This window comes from Leucoraja erinacea, chromosome 2 (genome assembly GCF_028641065.1).
Source record: "Leucoraja erinacea ecotype New England chromosome 2, Leri_hhj_1, whole genome shotgun sequence".
Taxonomy (NCBI): domain Eukaryota; kingdom Metazoa; phylum Chordata; class Chondrichthyes; order Rajiformes; family Rajidae; genus Leucoraja; species Leucoraja erinaceus.
In genome coordinates, this window is record NC_073378.1 from 73101870 (window position 1) to 73122116 (window position 20247).

Here is a 20247-nt window from a genome sequence, read left to right on the forward strand (position 1 = left end):
AAAAATGCTGGAGAAACTCAGCAGGTGAGGCAGCATCTATGGAGCAAAGGAATAGGCGAGGTTTCGGGTTGAGACCCTTCTTCAGTCTGAAAAAGGGTCTCGACCCAAAATGTCACCTATTCCTATGCTCCATAGATACCTGCATATCTCATGTGCTAATTGACTCCTGATTATGCAACATCTTAATTGTAACATCCTTGTCCTTGGTTTTTAGCCACCCTCCCCTACCCTCAATTCCCCAATTCACTTCCTCATCCTAGTAATCTCCTCAGGACCTGCAAACATTTCTGTTCTCTCTACTCTTATTCTGGATTAATGGTCATGTATATAGATATAGATATAGATATAGATATAGATATAGATATATGATATGCCATTTATTGTCACTATACATGTACAGTGAAATTGAAAGCTGCTCGTACTCAGTGCATACATATAATTTAGTACAAAAAACAAGAAACAGAAAATCAAAAACAGAAGGGAGAAGGGAGAAGGGGCGGCGGCTATATACATATAATTCTGCGGCGCTATATACATATATGCATATATACAGATGGAAGTCCGGGTGTTGGGCTGTGAAGTCAGTGCATGTGTGAATTTGAATTAAGAGTAGTTATAATTTTCGGAAAGCAACTATTTCTGAGTCTATTTGTCCTGGATTTGATGCACCTATAGCGCCTTCCAGAGGGCAGCAGGTCGAACAGTCCAAACGCAGGATGGGAGCTGTCTTTGATGATCTTCTTTGCCCTGCTAAGGCAGCGGGAGGTGTAGATATCCATCAGGGAGGGGAGAGGGCAACCAATGATCTTCTGCGCTGTCCTAGTTACCCTCTGAAGCCTCTCCCTGTCTGCCATGGTGCAGCTGCCATACCATGCTGTAATGCAGTATGTCAGCAGGCTCTCGATGAACGAGCGGTAGAAGGTCAGTAGCAGGTTAGAGTCCAGGTTGTGCTTCCTGAGGACCCTCAGGAAGTGCAGCCGCTGCTGAGCCTTCTTGATGACCGCTGTCGTGTTGTCTGTCCAGGAGATACCAGCAGCGATATGGACGCCGAGAAACCGGAAGGTGTTGACCCTCTCCACACACTCGCCGTTGATCTGCCTCCAGCTGCCAAACTCCTCAAACCTGGAATTCCCTCCCTAAACCTTTTGGCTTCTACCTTTCTTTCCTCTAACATGCAATCATATGAAAAAACTATCTTGGACGAACCATTTGTCCTATTTCTTTATCATAAGGTCATTGTGGAATTATCTGCCACAGAAGTCAGTGAAGGCCAATTCTCTGGATGATTTCAAGAGAGTTAGATTTAGCTCTTAGGGCAAAATGAGTCAAGGGATATGGGGAAAAAGCAGCAACGGGATACTGATTTTAGATGATCAGCCATGATCATATTGAAAGGTGATCCTGGCTCGAAGGACCAAATGGCCTAATCCTGCCCCTATTTTTCAATGTTTCTGTAAGTAATAGTAGAATTAGGCCATTCGGCCCATCAAGTCTACTCCAACATTCAATCATGGCTGATCTATCTCTCCCTCCTAATCCCATTCTCCTGCCTTCTCCCCATAACCTCTGAGGTTAGAGTAGAACCTACATGAGCACAATTCATGTGGAACCTACATCAGCACAATTTATAGCCTCTGTTAAAATAAATGCAGCATATAGCAGGTCTGAAGAAGGGTCTTGGCCCGAAATGTCACCCATTCCTTCTCTCCAGAGATGCTGCCTGTCCTGCGGAGTTACTCTGTCTATCTTCTGTTTAAACCAGCATCTGCAGTTCTTTCTTACAAAGATAGCAGATTAACCTTGTTTCATTTCCCTAAATCAGATGACTTTTTATGGCCACCGTGCTATTTTTTGAAAAGACATTGCCACTTTTGTAAGACACAGAGTGAGGATATATGCCCAATGGCAGTAGATTGAGCAGGCAGCTGGGTATGAGACACATTTGAAATATCATTGTTTATGCCTCAAGAAGAATGATGTGAAATTCTGACAGAGTGACACCATACTGTTCCAACTACTTGTTAGTTACAGTAATGGACACTGCATGCACAGGTTCTCAGGCAGTCACGACCAGGATTTGTAATTGCTTGGGGTGAAAAAGATAATTCCATTTTGAATAAAGTAAAATATACATAAACTAAGCACAACGTGCGAGAACAATAATGAGGTGGTGCTGCACTTGTGTTACAGTATATCAAGATTACAGTATATCGTGTCAACCCTATTGGGTGAATGCAAAAGATGTAACAACATCAAGAAGAAGGAGATTTCTCTCGATGTTTACCCCTCACTCAACTAGTTAATCAGGTTATTTTCACACTGGTGTTGTGTAGACACAAGTAAGTGCAGATGCTGATTTACAAAAAAAGACACAAATGCTGGAGTAACTCAGCAGGTCAGGCAGCACACTGGTGTTTGTGGGAGCGTTCTGTGCACATATTTGCTACAGTGCATCCTACATCACCACAGTGACTAATTTAGTAAGTAGTGCATTAATTTGTGTTTAGGGATGAACCAGAGCTGTGGAATGTTTACAAAATGTTGTAAACGCACGTTTTCTTTTGCTACAGCCTGAGGTATGTTGCATTCAGGAGAGAGTGTCTGCTTAAAATTCACTTTCCATGTGATTCTTTTCAACAGTTGATTCAAGTGGTCAGTGCAGTGGATCCGGATAATCCTCAAGGGGGCCATCACTTCTACTACAGCTTGGTTCCTGAGGCAGCCAACAACCCAAACTTTACAGTGCGTGACAATCAAGGTACATCAAGAACTGCTCATTGCATTCATCACACATCCTGGGTTAACAGTTCAGTGAGTGATGTAGATAAGAAACATAAAGTTAAACGGCGCAGAAACAGCTCCCCAAAGCTGTGCTGCCCATTAAGCACATTAAACACTAACCCTGCACTGATCCCATGTTATTAGAAACATAGAAACATAGAAATTAGGTGCAGGAGTAGGCCATTCGGCCCTTCGAGCCTGCACCGCCATTCAATATGATCTTGGCTGATCATCCAACTCAGTATCCCGTACCTGGCTTCTCTCCATACCCTCTGATCCCCTTGGCCACAAGGGCCACATCTAACTCCCTCTTAAATATAGCCAATGAACTGGCCTCAACTACCCTCTGTGGCAGAGAGTTCCAGAGATTCACCACTCTCTGTGTGGAAAAAAGTTCTCCTCATCTCGGTTTTAAAGGATTTCCCCCTTATCCTTAAGCTGTGACCCCTTGTCCTGGACTTCCCCAACATCGGGAACAATCTTCCTGCATCTAGCCTGTCCAACCTCTTAAGAAAGGGACAACTACACAACTACACATGAGGGGCAATCCACCTACCAACCCACATGTCTTGGAGTCAGGAGATAAAACCAGAGAGGAGGAGAATTTTTAAAGTGGAGATAGAGTTTGGGGATGGGGCCAGTGTACGCCTCGAACAAGGACTGTTCGACGTACCCTACAAAGTCTGAAGAAGGGTCTCAACCCGAAACGTCACCCATTCCTTCTATCCAGAGATGCTGCCTGTCTCGCTGAGTTACTCCAGCATTTTGTGACTATCTTAGACAAAACCAGAGAACCTAGATCACTGGATCTCTGAGGTATTAGCTCTTATAGCTGTGCCACTGTGCCAACTCACAGATAGAGGAGCAACTATGTTGGGTACCTGTTTTTGATATATGGTTCCAATGAAATCAACAGCAGCACTTTAGCTCCCACACAGCTCCAGTGACCTGGGTTGGATCCTGATGTCAGTTACCATGTGTGTAGTTCGCATGTTCTCCCTGTGACCATTTGGGATTCCCCTAGATGCTCTAGTTTCCAGCAGCATCCCGATGACATACTGAAAACGTAATTGGCTCCTGTAAGTCAACCCTAGAGTAGATGGGTGGCAGGAGATTGGAGATGGGAGCTAATTGAAGAGAGTTGATGGTCCTGTGTATGAACAGGAAAGGGAAATGAATGGGGATAAATGAGACTGATGGGAAAGCTCTGAGGGACAGCGTAGGCTCTTTATTTCAGTTTAGCAAAAGGTACCAAATGTGAACTTCTATCCTTTCGTCACAACCTGAAACATTGCTTCTGATTTTCACTCTCATGATATGACCAGACTCATGTGGTTATCCAACATTTTTGTTTTCATGATTTTGTTTGTAAAGTTCCTTTCTGAAATGCTTTTGTATTTTTTTTTTTGTCCTTATTTTTCATTTTAAAAAAGGAGGAGTGTTTATTATTCTGTGGGGAAATCTAAATTTGCTTTCATTTCTCTAAGGCATTTTCCATGTAAATAGTTCAGATTGGTAATTCAACCCAGTCTCTTGTTCTTGCTGAGAAATTTTAGTCGGGAATTTTGCAGAGAAATATTAGTAGCTAATATTACAGAGAAATATTAGTAGCTAAAGCTTTATCAGTTTTCTTTGAACAAATTGTGGACTGGGACAATTAGAAATGACCCAAAAGAAAATATTTGTGTTTTATATAATGCTAAGCTGTGGTTGGCACGTATTCTTTATCACAGTACCAGGCACACATTCTTTGTGGTACTACAATAGAATTTAATCACTCTCGTCAACATTCTCGTTGGATTTCACAATCTTCTTTCTCAACTGACTGCAGAATTGTCGACCACACTTGGAATCAATATCACGCCACTTTTAACGTTGACAGTAGGGACTAGTAATCTAATTCTATAAACAAGTCAACGGGTGTTTTATTTGTGAAATGAAACACTGAGATATTCACAAAGCAATTGAGTAAACAATCTTAAAAATGAGCTCTTAGACACGCAGCATGAAGGTTATTTTGTGCAAAATGCTTGTTTTTGCTGTGTGCACTCTTTTTTTCCACTCTGCACTCATGTTCACATTTTTAGTGGAAAGGGCTTGATATTTTTCAATAATCTACCTAACAAAAACTAGAAACATTTGTATTATTCATTCATTGATAGCCACTCCATCATCAGAAGCAGGCAATTCCACTGTGAGTATTTTACTTAACGTGTTGCACCAACTGAAAAAGTCTAATGATGGTTTTATTCCCAAGACCCTGTGGCTTAATTGAAAATTCTCTAAAGGCTCAATTTCAGCTTTATTATGCCATCTATCTTGAAAAGAAGTCAGGCCTTGCTACAGAAAACGTGTGCATGAGTTTCAGACAAAACAACCATCTGTGTTATGTAATGATGGCTTTTGGAGGCCAGGTTGATATGTCACTAAAGTCAGCATTGCAGGAGCTCCAGCTTCAACCTGTCCCCTGTCTGATGTGGTCTTAGCTAAGCCCCCCCCCCCAATAACAAAGCAAAAATACCAACAACCTAGAGATAGATCGACCGTGATTGAATGGCAGTGAAGACTTGATGGGCCAAATAGCCTAATTCTGCTCCTATCACTTATGACCTTATGGCATCCAAAGGTGTCAGTGGTGCAGCCTGGGCTCCCAGCATGGCTGTGATGGGCTTGGTTTATATAACACAAGAGTGGGTCCTGAGCCATCCGTGCCTGCTCATCAACACAATAACATCACAGCTGAGCTTTTCCCATCATGCCATAACCCTTGAGGAAACGAGCTATTGTGTACACATATCTCTTTCATGGCCATCCAAAGGGGGGGGGTGCGTTGCACCCCCCCCCCCCCCCGCCCTTTTTTTCCCAGACTAAGAAAAAATCCAGAAGAAAAATGAATTTGGAGCGCAATCAGCGTTCCCACTTTGACGGAAATTACCCAAAATAGTAAGATTAAACGAGAACTTACCAGTTTGAAGTTTGATCTGTATTTTATGAGGAGGAACGTTGAGGGAATACGTGAAGAGCCCGCTTCCAACGCATGCGTGTCATTCTTCAAAGCAGCGGTGTGAGGTCACAGGAACCTATAATGACCTAACATAGTAAGATTATCAAAGAGATACCAGTTTTTGATATGATATGAGATACCAGTTTTTGATTTTGATATGATATAAGAGGGTGGGAGCGGAGGGCACGTATTCCCTCAACGTTCCTCCTCATAAAATACAGATCAAACTTCAAACTGGTAAGTTCTCGTTTAATCTTACTATTTTACTTCGTGAAGATTTCAAAGCTCTGTGACCTCATGCCGTGGAACGAGTCCATGCTTCACAACTGCCTTGGGTATTGGGAGAGAGCATCATTAGTAATTTTAAAACACACTTATACAAAGATTTGTGTGGTATAACGAAAAAATATATAAATTTTTTTAATTGACAATCATAGCCCTGTAACCTTTCGGGCAAATTATATTGTTGAACGTAAAATGGTTTCTGAACACGATGATGGCTCCAAAAAATAACTGGTTTATTATAAAACCTTTGGAAAAAACCTTTTGGATGACCATCCTGCCATTCTGAGGATTTGGTCTGTGGGTACCTCTAGAATTTTTGCTGCGGATGTTGCTGCAGCCCTGGTGGAATGAGAGTTAAAAACATTAGTGTCTATTCCTGCCATCTTTAGGACATATTTGAGCCACCTTGATATAGTTTGGGTCGTGACCCTTTCGTGCGGTTTCTTGTAAGAGATTAACAACGCCATTCTCTGACCTCAAATGCTCTTAGTATATTCTATGTATAGTTGGATGTGTCTTGCTATACACAGTCGTTCGTCATATGGGTATACCATAAATTCAAACACTTGACCCGATGAACCTGGTCTGTTTTCTTTTATCAAATCCTGTATGACAAACACCAGTTTCCCGGGTGAGATGATCAGGGAGTCCAGGCTCAGTTTGCTTAATGGCTGGACTCGTTGTGCGGTAACTAACGCCATGAGCATAACCATCTTCATGGTCCGTTACTGAAGTGACAATGCTGTTATGGGCTACCAGCTCCTCAGCATGTTTAGAACGACACCCACGTCCCAGATTTCGGAGTACCTGGTTTTAGGGGGATTACCATTGAATATGCCCCTCATGAGTTTTGTTACCAGGGGGTGCGTTCCCACCGTGTGCCGCTCCGTTCCTTGTGATAGGTAATTGGAGAGTGCACTTCTGGCACTTTTGATGGCACTGTAGCTCCAACGATTATCATAATGGAGGCTAGTTAAAATTCCAATACGGCCAGAATGTTCTTGGCCTTTTGGTCGAGATTGTTGTCCAAGCAGTATATGCCCCATTTCTTGATGTGTCCAAGGTACTGCTTCCGTGTTGACAGTCTTAGTGCAGATGAGATGAGATTCATCATCCTGTCTGACAGCCCCATGCCGTGTAGAGGGTCTTTCAGACTCTACAAATCAACAAATCCATAGTCTTATGGCATGGATGACTGCCCCCAGTCACTGGATGAATTAATAAATTTGGCTATGTTCATGAGGGAACATGGTTCTAACACCATCCCCTGTATGACCGAATACCATGATTGAGTAGGCTAGTCGGGTACTATGAGAATCCCAGATGCTGAGTCTAGTTGAATTTTTTCCCTAGTACCCCTTGATGGGGCAGAACGGGGGAAATACATCACCCTATGGCTTTGTTTACATAACAATGCCAAGCTGGTTTTAGAATTTTTAGTAAATAATATTGGGGCTGATGTTTGCCCCTTTGGTAAGCTCTATATTGCCAAAGTTCCCCCTCTTTTGAGTCAATGCCTGCCATATAGAAAAACCCAGCTGACACCAAGTCTTTATCAGTAATAAGAGTATCCATCTTAAAATGAACATCTTGAACAAATGTGTTTAGGGTTGAAAGGTCAATGATAATCCTGCAACCCCCATCTATTTTATTTTTAATAAATATGTTTGATACAAACTCTAATGTTCCATGAAAAGTATGCTCAATCACACCTTTTGTGTACAATTTTTGTAGCACCATGTGGGCTTTAGATTGTTTGGTTTATGTAAGGACAAAATGCCATTCTGGTGTATGTTGTACTGGGGTTATTGGGATGAGTAAATTCTATCAGATAACCCTGAATACTGCTGAGATTATATGAATCTGTAGTGATTCTATACCATACATAACTGTAGTAACCTCCCCTCCCCCACCATCGTGGGTCCCTTTTTAACAGAAGAACCACACCCACCTACCTCCATGGTTACCGGTGGTTGTGTTATTTCCTTGGTTTTTTGAAAAGGGGTTCTGGTTTGATATCTCTTGTTCGGGGTTGTGTGGGAGGTTGAGGCTTCCGCATCTTCCAGGGTGGCCGTCCCTGGCCATACCGTAAAAGCTACTGCGGGTTATATTGATTTCTGGCACTGCCACTGGTATGAGCCACATTTTTATGGCCTTGCATGTGGCTGGTATCGTGCTCCAAAATAGGCCCTTGCGCTGGCCTTGATGAGCCCCAGTGTCTTGGCTTCGTCCACCCACGGTTCTTTGTTTGCAAATGGTAGCATTTTAGGGGTCCAGTGCTGGCTGAATGGCAGCCTTCCACATGTAGTTCAGCTCATATTGCATATTACTAAAACAGAGCTAGTGCGTCTTGATGGTCTTTGGTTACCTCTGTTTAGTCCAGGGTGCGGGTGTATGCTGTGATCCCTTCCGTCAATCCCTTTAAGGTTTTCTGGACCTTGAGGTCCTGGTTCCTGATGTTCGTCACCATATGCTGCCAAATGCATTGGTTTACACTGGGCACCTGTAATGTCTCACCGTTGCCAGGTGGCAGATGTCTGGCCAGTCTCTGTAAATATTTCTTGTTGGAGTTTGTGGCCAGACATATAGTAATACTATTGCCATCCTGGATCCAAGTCTACCCATGTTTGACTTGGCTAAAGTAATCAGCCACCATGTCCAGCAGAGTCCCTGCTGTGTTAGGATCATGGGATGCTGTATTACCAGGCTCTGGCCCATCAGGGTCCTGCCTACTCTTTTTTATAGAGTTAGAGATCTCTAGGGTCCCGCACGGGGTACCCATGTGGGGCTTACCTCCTGCCCACTTGTCTTTTATTCTGCGGACCCCTCTTGCAGGTCAGCCCAGAACTGACCCGCAGTGCTCCCCTCTGATGGGGTAGAAGCACTGTGCAGCTGTGGGTTTATCACGTTGGAGCAAGGCTCCATACACCGCTCCTCCCCCGCTCCAGCGCTCTCGGGCGCTGGCCGCCGGCGGTTATGCAAAGTCGGACCCTTCTGAGTCCACGACCTTGTTTGTTTTGTGTCTAGCCTTAACGCTCGGCCGCATGGATCAGGCCGGTGCGGGGCCGACATCGGGCACAGCTGATCCCACTACGGGTGATCCAAGTGCCGCTGGCTGCTGCTGGCTGCCCGCTGCTCCACGGTCCTCCTTCTCCAGCTTTGTCCTTCCTTCCGTGGAGTGGATATGGCCGGTGTGGAGGACATCTGGCACAGCTGATTCCATCTAGCCCACCAGCTTTGTCGCAGCCCGTTGTTTCTGCACCTGCAATCACCATAGAAATGCAACAAAAATTCGCAGCTCTTACCTGCAGGTCCAAGTTGTTGCTAGGGGTGAGCGTCGTTCCACCCGTCTGCTGCCGTTATTGACTGGTCAAATCAACGGCTCTATTTGAATGGTCTCCCGCCCGGCCGTGGTGTTCTGGCTGGTGCGGGACCAGGTCAGCACTGCTCTCCTTATAACGGGAGTTAAACGTGCCTATGGCGGCTGCTACTGCCGGCTGCCTCTGTCTTCCCCAGCCAGCTTTACTAGCAGCACTATGGACAGTCCTTTGTCCAGCTTCCCCTCCTGTACAGACACAGTGTGGGGAAACAGTTTTTGTTTTTTTTGCTCCCTCTCCCGCCCGTTGCGGGAGCGAGTCGGGAGCGAAAGTTGGGCACAGCTATTCTTATTACGGGAGCCGACTCCGGTTGCAGCTGTTGTCCCCTGTTGCGCTTACTCCACCTGGCTTAGCCACGGCAGGAGCGCAATCTCATATTGTCCCCTAATTTTTAAAAAAGGGGGCAGAGCACTAATACAACCCACTGTTGTGTAGGTTATTGGCTCTGATTTTTTCCCCACACCCCGTATGGGGTGAAGTTGGCACTCGCTCCCGTTTATGGGAGATAGTGGTGCCGACTTCCGTTGCTGGCTGCCTGCTGTGTTCAGCGGCAGCTCGGCAGCCTTCCTGCAAACAAGAAGAAAAAGGTAAGGAAATTTCTTACCTGTTCCACAGCCCCAGACCCATGTAGCGTCGGTCCTTGGCTGTTGTCCGAGTTGTCGGACTGACAGCTCCGGAGTACTTCCTTGTCGGCGTTTTTCCCCGGAGCTGAAGTCCATTTTATCCCCTATTTTAAAAGGGGCCAGAGCACTAATACAACCCACTGTTTTGTGGGTTGTTGGCTCTGTTTTTTCCCCCCCCCCCACCCCGTATGGGGTGAAGTTGGCACTCGCTCCCGTTATGGGAGACAGTGGTGCCGACTTCCGTTGCTGGCTGACTGCTGCTGTACAGCGGCAGCTCGGCAGCCTTCCTGCAAACAAGAAGAAAAGGTAAGGAAATTTCTTACCTGTTCCGCAGCCCCAGACCCATGTAGCATCGGTCTTTGGGGCTGTTGTGCGAGTTGTCTGACTGACGGCTCCGGAGTACTCCCTTGTCGGCGTTCTCTTCCCGGAGCTGAAGTCGCACGAACACCCGCTAAGGGAGACTGTCGTGCCACCGGCCGTTGCTGGCTGCCTGCTGCTTGCAGACTCCTCCCCCGCCAGCTTTCAACAGCCTTCAGTAGAAAAAAGGTAAATATGGAAACGATGTTCACTTACCTTACTGTTGCAGGTTCGAAACCCTGCCGTTTGGGAGGAACGTCCTTCCTCCCGACAATGACGAGTTGCAATGCGTGTAGCGTAATGACACGCATGTGTTGGAAGTGGGTTCTTCACGAAGTCACTCACGTGACTCCGAAGTAAAATTCTGGTTCCGGTCCGCTGGATGATTTGGGGAGAAAAAAATTGCGACCTGTGCAGTTGGGGGAAGCCGGTGACGCAGTAGCGACACAAAATGACGCTGTCTCTCCGCGCATGCGCAGTGGGCCTGGGGGGGATTAGATCACCAATTGCACTCCACACAATCAGAGATCGCCTCGACGCCTTGTGCCTACACTGGGTAAGTAGTGGAATATTGCGTTGCGGGAGGGGGAGTCTGTTTTTTAGGTGGCAAACTACCCGCGAGGGGTCCAATCTGGCCCGCGGATGATTTGGAAACAAATGGAGTGCCCGTTTCTCCGGGCCTGAGGGGGGGGGATGCAGTGTCTGCCCGCCCGGTCCATCACCTGCATCCGCGGAGACCATTCTCCCATCGCCGGGCGGGAGCGGGAACAAATTAATCTGAACACAGTGCTGGCAGCGGCCGTAACCCCGACACCAGACGCCACTCCGACCGGGCCCATGCCACCACCACTATTCCATGTTGAAATTGATGTGATGTGAAGTTGTTAGGTTGTTAGGTCAGGAGGACCATTAAAGGTGCACTGCACACACTAACACAGTTTTTCTTTACAGGTTTTCTTTACTCCAAAAACTTACAGTATTTAACTTCAGTTTTTGCATGCTCCTTTATACCATTTTACATAATATTTTACAACAGTACAACTTGATTATTAAAACAAGGACAATTTCAATTCTTGATTTTAAATAATGTATACAACAATGACCCCAACCATCCCATTCAACCAAAATTATTTCTGAAATATTGGTCATAAATTTGGTGCAATAACTCTCCAAAATAAGGCTCAGAATGCATCAGAAAGCATCTAAAACCCCAGAGCTTCCAGGGCCCTTAAGTGGACCCCAGCCGCGAGAGGCTTTGGGCTCGTGATGTGCGCTGCGCACACATTATTTCACATACATACAGGATCGGTTCCGAGTCAGCATGGATTTACGAAGGGGAAATCATGCTCGACTAATCTTCAGGAATTTTTTAAAGATGTAACTAGGAAAATGGACAAGGGAGAGCCAGTGTATGTAGTGTACCTGGACTTTCAGAAAGCATTTGATAAGGTCCCACATAGGAGATTAGTGGGCAAAATTAGGGCACATGATATTGGGGGTAGAGTGCTGACATGAATAGAGAAGCGGTTGGCAGACAGGAAACAAAGAGTAGGGATTAACGGGTCCCTTTCAGAATGGCAGGCAGTGACTAGTGGGGTACCGCAAGGCTCAGTGCTGGGACCGCAGCTATTTAAAACATAGAAATTAGGTGCAGGAGTAGGCCATTCGGCCCTTCGAGCCTGCACCGCCATTCAATATGATCATGGCTGATCATCCAACTCAGTATCCCGTACCTGCCTTCTCTCCATACCCTCTGATCCCCTTAGCCACAAGGGCCACATCTAACTCCCTCTTAAATATAGCCAATGAACTGGCCTCAACTACCCTCTGTGGCAGAGAGTTCCAGAGATTCACCACTCTCTGTGTGAAAAAAGTTTTTCTCATCTCGGTTTTAAAGGATTTCCCCCTTATCCGTAAGTTGTGACCCCTTGTCCTGGACTTCCCCAACATCGGGAACAATCTTCCTGCATCTAGCCTGTCCAAACCCTTAAGAATTTTGTAAGTTTCTATAAGATCCCCTCTCAATCTCCAAAATTCTAGAGAGTATAAACAAAGTCTATCCAGTCTTTCTTCATAAGACAGTCCTGACATCCCAGGAATCAGTCTGGTGAACCTTCTCTGCACTCCATCTATGGCAATAATGTCCTTCCTCAGATTTGGAGACCAAAACTGTACGCAATACTCCAGGTGTGGTCTCACCACGACCCTGTACAACTGCAGTAGAACCTCCCTGCTCCTATACTCAAATCCTTTTGCTATGAAAGCTAACATACCATTCGCTTTCTTCACTACCTGCTGCACCTGCATGCCTACTTTCAATGACTGGTGTACCATGACACCCAGGTCTCACTGCATCTCCCCCTTTCCCAATCGGCCACCATTTAGATAATAGTCTGCTGTCCTGTTTTTGACACCAAAATGGATAACCTCACATTTATCCACATTATACTGCATCTGCCAAACATTTGCCCACTCACCCAGCCTATCCAAGTCACCTTGCAGTCTCCTAGCATCCTCCTCACAGCTAACACTGCCCCCCAGCTTAGTGTCATCCGCAAACTTGGAAATATTGCCTTCAATTCCCTCATCCAGATCATTAATTTATATTGTAAATAGCTGGGGACCCAGCACTGAGCCTTGCGGTACCCCACTAGTCACTGCCTGCCATTGTGAAAAGGAACCGTTTACTCCTACTCTTTGCTTCCTGTTTGCCAGCCAGTTCTCTATCCACATCAATACTGAACCCCCAATGCCGTGTGCTTTAAGTTTGTATACTAATCTCTTATGTGGGACCTTGTCGAAAGCCTTCTGGAAGTCTAGATACACCACATCCACTGGTTTTCCCCTATCCACGCTACTAGTTACATCCTCGAAAAATTCTATAAGATTCGTCAGACATGATTTACCTTTCGTAAATCCATGCTGACATTGTCCAATGATTTCACCACTTTCCAAATGTGCTGCTATCCCATCTTTAATAACTGACTCTAGCAGTTTCCCCACTACCGATGTTAGACTAACTGGTCTGTAATTCCCCGTTTTCTCTCTCCCTCCCTTCTTAAAAAGTGGGGTTACGTTTGCTACCCGCCAATCCTCAGGAACTACTCCAGAATCTAAAGAGTTTTGAAAGATTATTACTAATGCATCCACTATTTCTGGAGCTGCTTCCTTAAGTACTCTGGGATGCAGCCTATCTGGCCCTGGGGATTTATCGGCCTTTAATCCATTCAATTTACCCAACACCACTTCCCGACTAACCTGGATTTCACTTAATTCCTCCAACTCCTTTGACCCGCGGTCCCCTGCTATTTCCGGCAAATTATTTATGTCTTCCTTAGTGAAGACGGAACCAAAGTAGTTATTCAATTGGTCCGCCATAACCTTGTTCCCCATGATCAACTCACCTGTTTCTGACTGCAAGGGACCTACATTTGTTTTAACTAATCTCTTTCTTTTCACATATCTATAAAAGCTTTTGCAGTCAGTTTTTATGTTCCCTGCCAGTTTTCTTTCATAATCCATTTTTTCTTTCCTAATTAAGCCCTTTGTCCTCCTCTGCTGGTCTCTGAATTTCTTCCAGTCCTCTGGCTTTTTCTGGCTAATTTGTACGCATCATCCTTCGCTTTGATACTATCCCTGATTTCCCTTGTTATCCACGGATGCACTACCTTCCCTGATTTATTCTTTTGCCAAACTGGGATGAACAATTTTTGTAGTTCATCCATGCAGTCTTTAAATGTCTTCCATTGCATATCCGCCGTCAACCCTTTTAGAATTAATTGCCAGTCAATCTTGGCCAATTCACGTCTCATACCCTCAAAAGTACCTTTCTTTAAGTTCAGAACCATTGTTTCTGAATTAACAATGTCACTCTCCATCCTAATGAAGAACTCAACCATATTATGGTCACTCTTGCCCAAGGGGGCACGCACAACAAGATTGCTAACTAACCCTTCCTCATTACTCAATACCCAGTCTAAAATAGCCTGCTCTCTCGTTGGTTCCTCTACATGTTGATTTAGATAACTATCCCGCATACATTCCAAGAAATCCTCTTCCTCAGCACCCCTGCCAATTTGATTCACCCAATCTATATGTAGATTGAAGTCACCCATTATAACTGTTTTGCCTTTGTCGCATGCATTTCTAATTTCCTGTTTGATACCATCTTCAACTTCACTACTACTGTTAGGTGGCCTGTACACAACACCCACCAGCACTTTCTGCCCTTAGTGTTTCGCAACTCTACCCATACCGATTTCACATCCTCCAAACTAATGTCCTTCGTTTCCATTGCGTTAATCTCCTCTCTAACCAGCAACACTACCCCACTTCCTTTTCCTTTCTATCTATCCCTCCTGAATATTGAATGTCCCTGGATGTTCAGCTCCCAGCCTTGGTCACCCTGGAGCCATGTCTCCGTGATCCCAACTATATCATAATCATTAATGGCTATCTGCGCGTTCAACTCATCCACCTTATTACGAATACTCCTTGCATTGAGACACAAAGCCTTCAGGCTTGTTTTTACAATGCTCTTACCCCTTGTACAATTATGTTGAAAAGTGGCCCTTTTTGATTTTTGCCCTGGTTTTGTCTGCCTGCCACTTTCACTTTTACAATATACATCAATGATTTGGATGAAGGGATTCAAAGTAACATTAGCAAATTTGCAGATGATACAAAGCTGGGTGGCAGTGTGAACTGTGAGGAGGGTGCTATAAGAATGCAGGGTGACTTGGGCAGGTTGGGGGAGTGGGCAGATGCATGGCAGATGAGGTTTAATGCGGATAAATGTGAGGTTATCCACTTTTGTAACAAAAACAGCAAGGCAGATTACTATCTAAATGGCGTCAAGTTGGGAAAAGGGGAAGTACAACGGAAACTGTGGGTCCTTGTACATCAGTCTGTGAAAGTAAGCATGCAGGTACAGCAGGCAGTGAAGAAAGCGAATGGCATGTTGGCCTTTATAACAAGAGGATTCGAATAAAGCAGCAAAGAAGTCCTTCTGCAGTTGTACAGAGCCCTAGTGAGGCCAGACCTGGAGTATTGTATGCAGTTTTGGTCTCTTAATTTGAGGAAGGATATTCTTGCTATTGAAGGAGTGCAGCTTAGGTTCACAAGGTTAATTCCCGGGATGGCGGGACTGTCATATGCTGAGAGAATGGAGCAGCTGGGCTTGTACACACTGGAGTTTAGAAGGATGAGAGGATATCTCATTGAAACATATAAGATTGTTAAGGGTTTGGACACGCTAGAGGCAGGAAACATGTTCCCGATTTTTGGGGAGTCCAGAACCAGGGCCACAGTTTAAGAATAAGGAGTAAGCCATTTAGAACGGAGACGAGGAAACACATTTTCTCACAGAGAGTGGTGAGTCTGTGGAACTCTGCCTCAGAGGGTGGTGGAGGCGGGTTCTCTGGATGCTTTCAAGAGGGAGCTAGATAGGGCTCTTATAAATAGCGGAGTCAGCGGATATGGGGAGAAGGCAGGAACGGGGTACTGATTGGGGATGATCAGCTATGATCACATGGAATGGTGGTGCTGGCTCGAAGGGCCGAATGACCTACTCCTGCATCTATTGTCTATTGTCTATTGTCTCCCCAAAGCCCCCTTGAATAAATGTAACATCCCTACTGACTCATGGCAATACCTGCCCTATGACAGCTCAAAGTGGAGAAGAAGCATTCAGGGCGGTGTTGAGAACCATGTGGCCATGTATCAGGAGCACACAAGGACACTGTGTAAGCTGCATAATAGGTGTACCATCTCACAAATAACCCACCCATTTGCCCAGCTAACTCCCACCTGCCCTTATAATGGAAGAGTTGGTATTTCCAACATTGGCCTCATTGGTCAGCTTCAAACCTACAAAACTGTAGTGAACACAAGGTACTCTTGATCCCAAGGGACTGCCAAAGATAATTGCATGCAGCAATTTAAATTTGTTCCTTAAATGTGCAGCAAAACATTTCTGCAGAGTGATTATAAGTGCTCTGTCAATGCAGGTTTGTTTCTCTCTCTACAAAAACAAATGGATCGCATACAGCCTTCTGACACTTTCATGCAAAATTATTTAATAGGCAATATAACTAAAAATCTAGAGTGCTTCACCTGTGATCTTCTATCTGTTTATATTAAAGCTCAAAGTTCACTTAGGTGTTGAGATTAGTGAGGGTGAATGCATTAGCCATTTTTCTATTGATACATTGATGCAAAAAAGCGGAGATTTATACAATTTATCTTATGAGTTCAGAAATCCACTCCATGGTCAATTATTTCCCCAGATTTTGAATAAAATTGATCACAAAACTCACGTTTAAAAAAATAAAATTGCCGCTTGAGCTGCTGATGTCACAATGCCCACACGCCCACCAATCAAGGCCCACCTGCCTCCAGGCCCCGTCCCCCCGCCGCTGTGGACTGAACCCCCCCCCCCCCCCCCCCCACCCGTTCTCAAAATGCGCAGAAAGAACGAACATTCTGCAGATCGGTAGCTCACCGGAGGTCACAGCAGGTAACAGCCGGTCACTGGAGGCCACTGGCTTGCTTCTGAATCCACTCCGTCGCCCCCACCCGATGGTAGAACATGGCGACGGCAGTTATTGTCGCGCGAGGCACATGATGAGAAGATAGCCTTGGCGGCCATTACTCTCTCTGGGAAACCTGCAATTCCTCCGTTGATATCAAGGGGGTAGCGTGTGTGTGGGGTGGGGGGATTTGGGGGGGTAGTTAGTGTGTGTTACGCCGCATGCTGCCCCCCCCCTCCCCGCAACCGCATGTTGGGGGAACAGACCCAACGGGTCTGCACTTGGTCTAGTAACTTTTAAAACTAGAAACTATTTCAAAATTGACCCAAGCCCTTGTTAACTGAAAACAAATCCATATATATTGAATGGGTTGGATAAAGAGAGGAGCCAGCAATTGGGAAGATTATACGGTGCATTTTGCACTATTCAACCCAATCGATGTTCATGGTCCACACAAGCTTCATTCCACCCCTCTTCATGTAATGGGCCTGTCCCACAGGCAATTTTTCAGGCGACTGCCGGTGACTGTCAAGTTGCTGGCAGTCACCTGAAAATCCAGCAACTGGAACGGCGACTGTCAGAGTGGAACACACACACACACACAAACACATCGCTTCCTTCACCAGCCCGTTATGCAGGCGGGGACAGGGCAAGCGGGGGGAGCGCTGTCTGAGTGAAATTCACACGGTGCAATGTCAATATGACACACATCGCGATGAACACGAAGGTTTGCGCTGTAATTAAGAAGCTAAAAAGCACAGTCCTTTAAAAGAAGGGGATGAGGGTGGAGAGGGGGGGGGGGAGGGGGAGAGAGAGGGGAGAGAGGGGAGAGAAGGGGGGGAGAAGGGGAAGAAGGAGGGTAGACAACTTTTGAGAAGCCAGAAATAAATGGCTGTGTAGTTCTGCAGACATTAACATTACGGTTATCCTTGGTTCTGAAAACTGCTGCTTAATTTTTTTTCCCAATGAGCCAATGAAATTCACTGGTCAGCACTGGCTACAATCTACGAGAACCTAAGAGAACCATCGACCTCCTGGCAACCCACTAGGACATCCTGGCAACCCACCTACAGCACGAGAATTCTCGCTACTCTCCATGGCGGCTTAATTCTAGTCGTCGCTAATTTTTCAACATGTTGAAAAAATCGCGGCGACCATAACGAGGCCGTGACTAGTTCCCAGAACGCGGGAACTCCTCATGACCACGAAGGCAACTCCACGGCAACCACCCGCGAACATGTGGTGACCATGTGGTGACTACATAGTCTCCTGCAATCGCCTAAAAAGTTGTCTAAGTGGGACAGGCCCATAATCCTATTAAAGGAACAACTGGCTTATATTGCTTGTCCAACTTTTCCCTAAATATATTCAGCTTGACAACTTACTATGATTGCAAGACTCACATTCCAACAACTCTTTCAATTCTACTTACCTGGCACTAGAGACATCTGCTCTACCTCACCAGCATGGAGCTAAAGAATTAAATGACCTAAAATTATACTGCTGCATACATACAGTAAGTTGCAATTTTGCAAACTGTCTGTTATCAATGTTGAGTATTCCACTTCATGTTTTCTCTTTTAGATAATACTGCCTGGATCCTGACCAGAGGGGGAGGATTCAACCACCAAGAACAGGGCACCTACTACCTGCCCATTCTCATTGCAGATGATGGCCTTCCAATGCTAAGCAGCACCAGCACGCTGACAATTCGCATATGTGGCTGTGATACAGATGGAAATGTTAGGTCCTGTAACGTCGAAGCCTACAGCCTTCCCATCAGCCTGAGCAGAGGGGCACTGATAGCAATTCTTAGTTGTATCTTCATCTTGTTGGGTAAGCTACTAGCTTTTATAACTGGTGTCCTAGCCATGTGTACAGATTTGACATAGATAACAATATTAAATTCAATATTCAAAGCTGCTTCCCAATTTATTGCAGTTAAGACCAAACCACAATTTAAAAGATATGGGGTGATCTGCTTAAAGCTTTCATGATATTTGGAAACATAGAAACATAGAAATTAAGTGCAGGAGTAGGCCATTCGGCCCTTCGAGCCTGCACCACCATTCAATATGATCATGACTGAGCATCCAACTCAGTATCCTGTACCTGCCTTCTCTCCATACCCCCTGATCCCTTTAGTCACAAGGGACACATCTAACTCCCTCAAATATAGCCAATGAACTGGTTTCAACTACCTTCTGTGGCAGAGAATTCCAGAGATTCACCACTCTCTGTGTGAATTTTTTTTTTCTCATCTCAGTCCTAAAAGATTTCCCCCTTATCCTTAAACTGTGACCCCTTGTTCTGGACTTCCCCAACATCGGGAACTCTCTTCCTGCATCTGGCCTATCCAACCCCTTAAGAATTTATAATTCTTCTCCGTAAGTTTCTATAAGATCCCCCCTCAATCTTCTAAATTCTAGCGAGTACAAGCCGAGTCTATCCAGTCTTTCTTCATATGAAAGTCCTGACATCCCAGGAATCAGTCTGGTGAACCTTCTCTGTACTCCCTCATTTGGGGAAATCGCATGAGAAAACATTTTTGCTATTTTGTAATCTGGGACTTGTGAGGTCAGTAGAAGTGTGAAGGAAGCACTACATAATAGTCAGAGCCTGGCCTTTCAAGAGTGAAATTAGAACATCCTTGGAGTTTTCTTTTGCAGACGTTAATTTAAGATGGATCTAAATTTGAGACAAGCACATTTTTGATAATCAAACATATTAAAGGATATGGAGATGCAAGGAACATTGGATGCTGGAATCTTGAGCAAAACATGGTGCTGGAGTAACTTAGCTGGTCAGCTATTATCTGTGGTAGGAATGAATAGGTGATGTTTTGGGACTGGACCCTTTTTCAGACTGGAGAAGAAGGGTCCCAACGTGAAAAGGCCACCTATCCATTCTCTCCAGTTAATTTGCTTGACCCATTTAATTATTCCAGCACTTTGTGTTTTATTAAGGGACATGGAATTGGGTCACAAATTAGCCAATGATAGAAGAGACTCAAAGGTTTGAATGGCCTCTTACTGTTTGGCCTGCCACAGCACATCCACATGGGCAGCTGCACGGTGGTGGTCGGTGAAAGCTTCGTCTGCGAGGAGCAGGCGAATGTCATCAGGCATCTGTTCGAGGGAAACCTGTTTCGCCATTCAGGAGGCGAGGCATAAGCATGGAGGGCTTCATGGCCATGGTCAGCAAGGCGAGCATTTTTGCTGGTGGCTTCATAAGCGATTAGGTGGAGGGCTTCCAGTGCACTGCACGTAGTAGTATTTAGTGGCATCGGC

At 45.3% G+C, this 20247-nt stretch overlaps 1 protein-coding gene across 2 annotated transcripts in view; it reads left to right on the forward strand.

Moving 5' to 3' along the window:
- Nucleotides 1-20247, forward strand: part of LOC129711039 (cadherin-20-like) — a 204560-nt gene that overhangs the window by 180750 nt on the left and 3563 nt on the right. For both annotated transcript variants that reach the window (XM_055658392.1, XM_055658400.1), the window contains 2 exons: nucleotides 2641-2758; nucleotides 18542-18793. In XM_055658392.1, the coding sequence (XP_055514367.1) occupies nucleotides 2641-2758; nucleotides 18542-18793 (370 nt within the window). The remainder of the gene's footprint in view (nucleotides 1-2640; nucleotides 2759-18541; nucleotides 18794-20247) is intronic.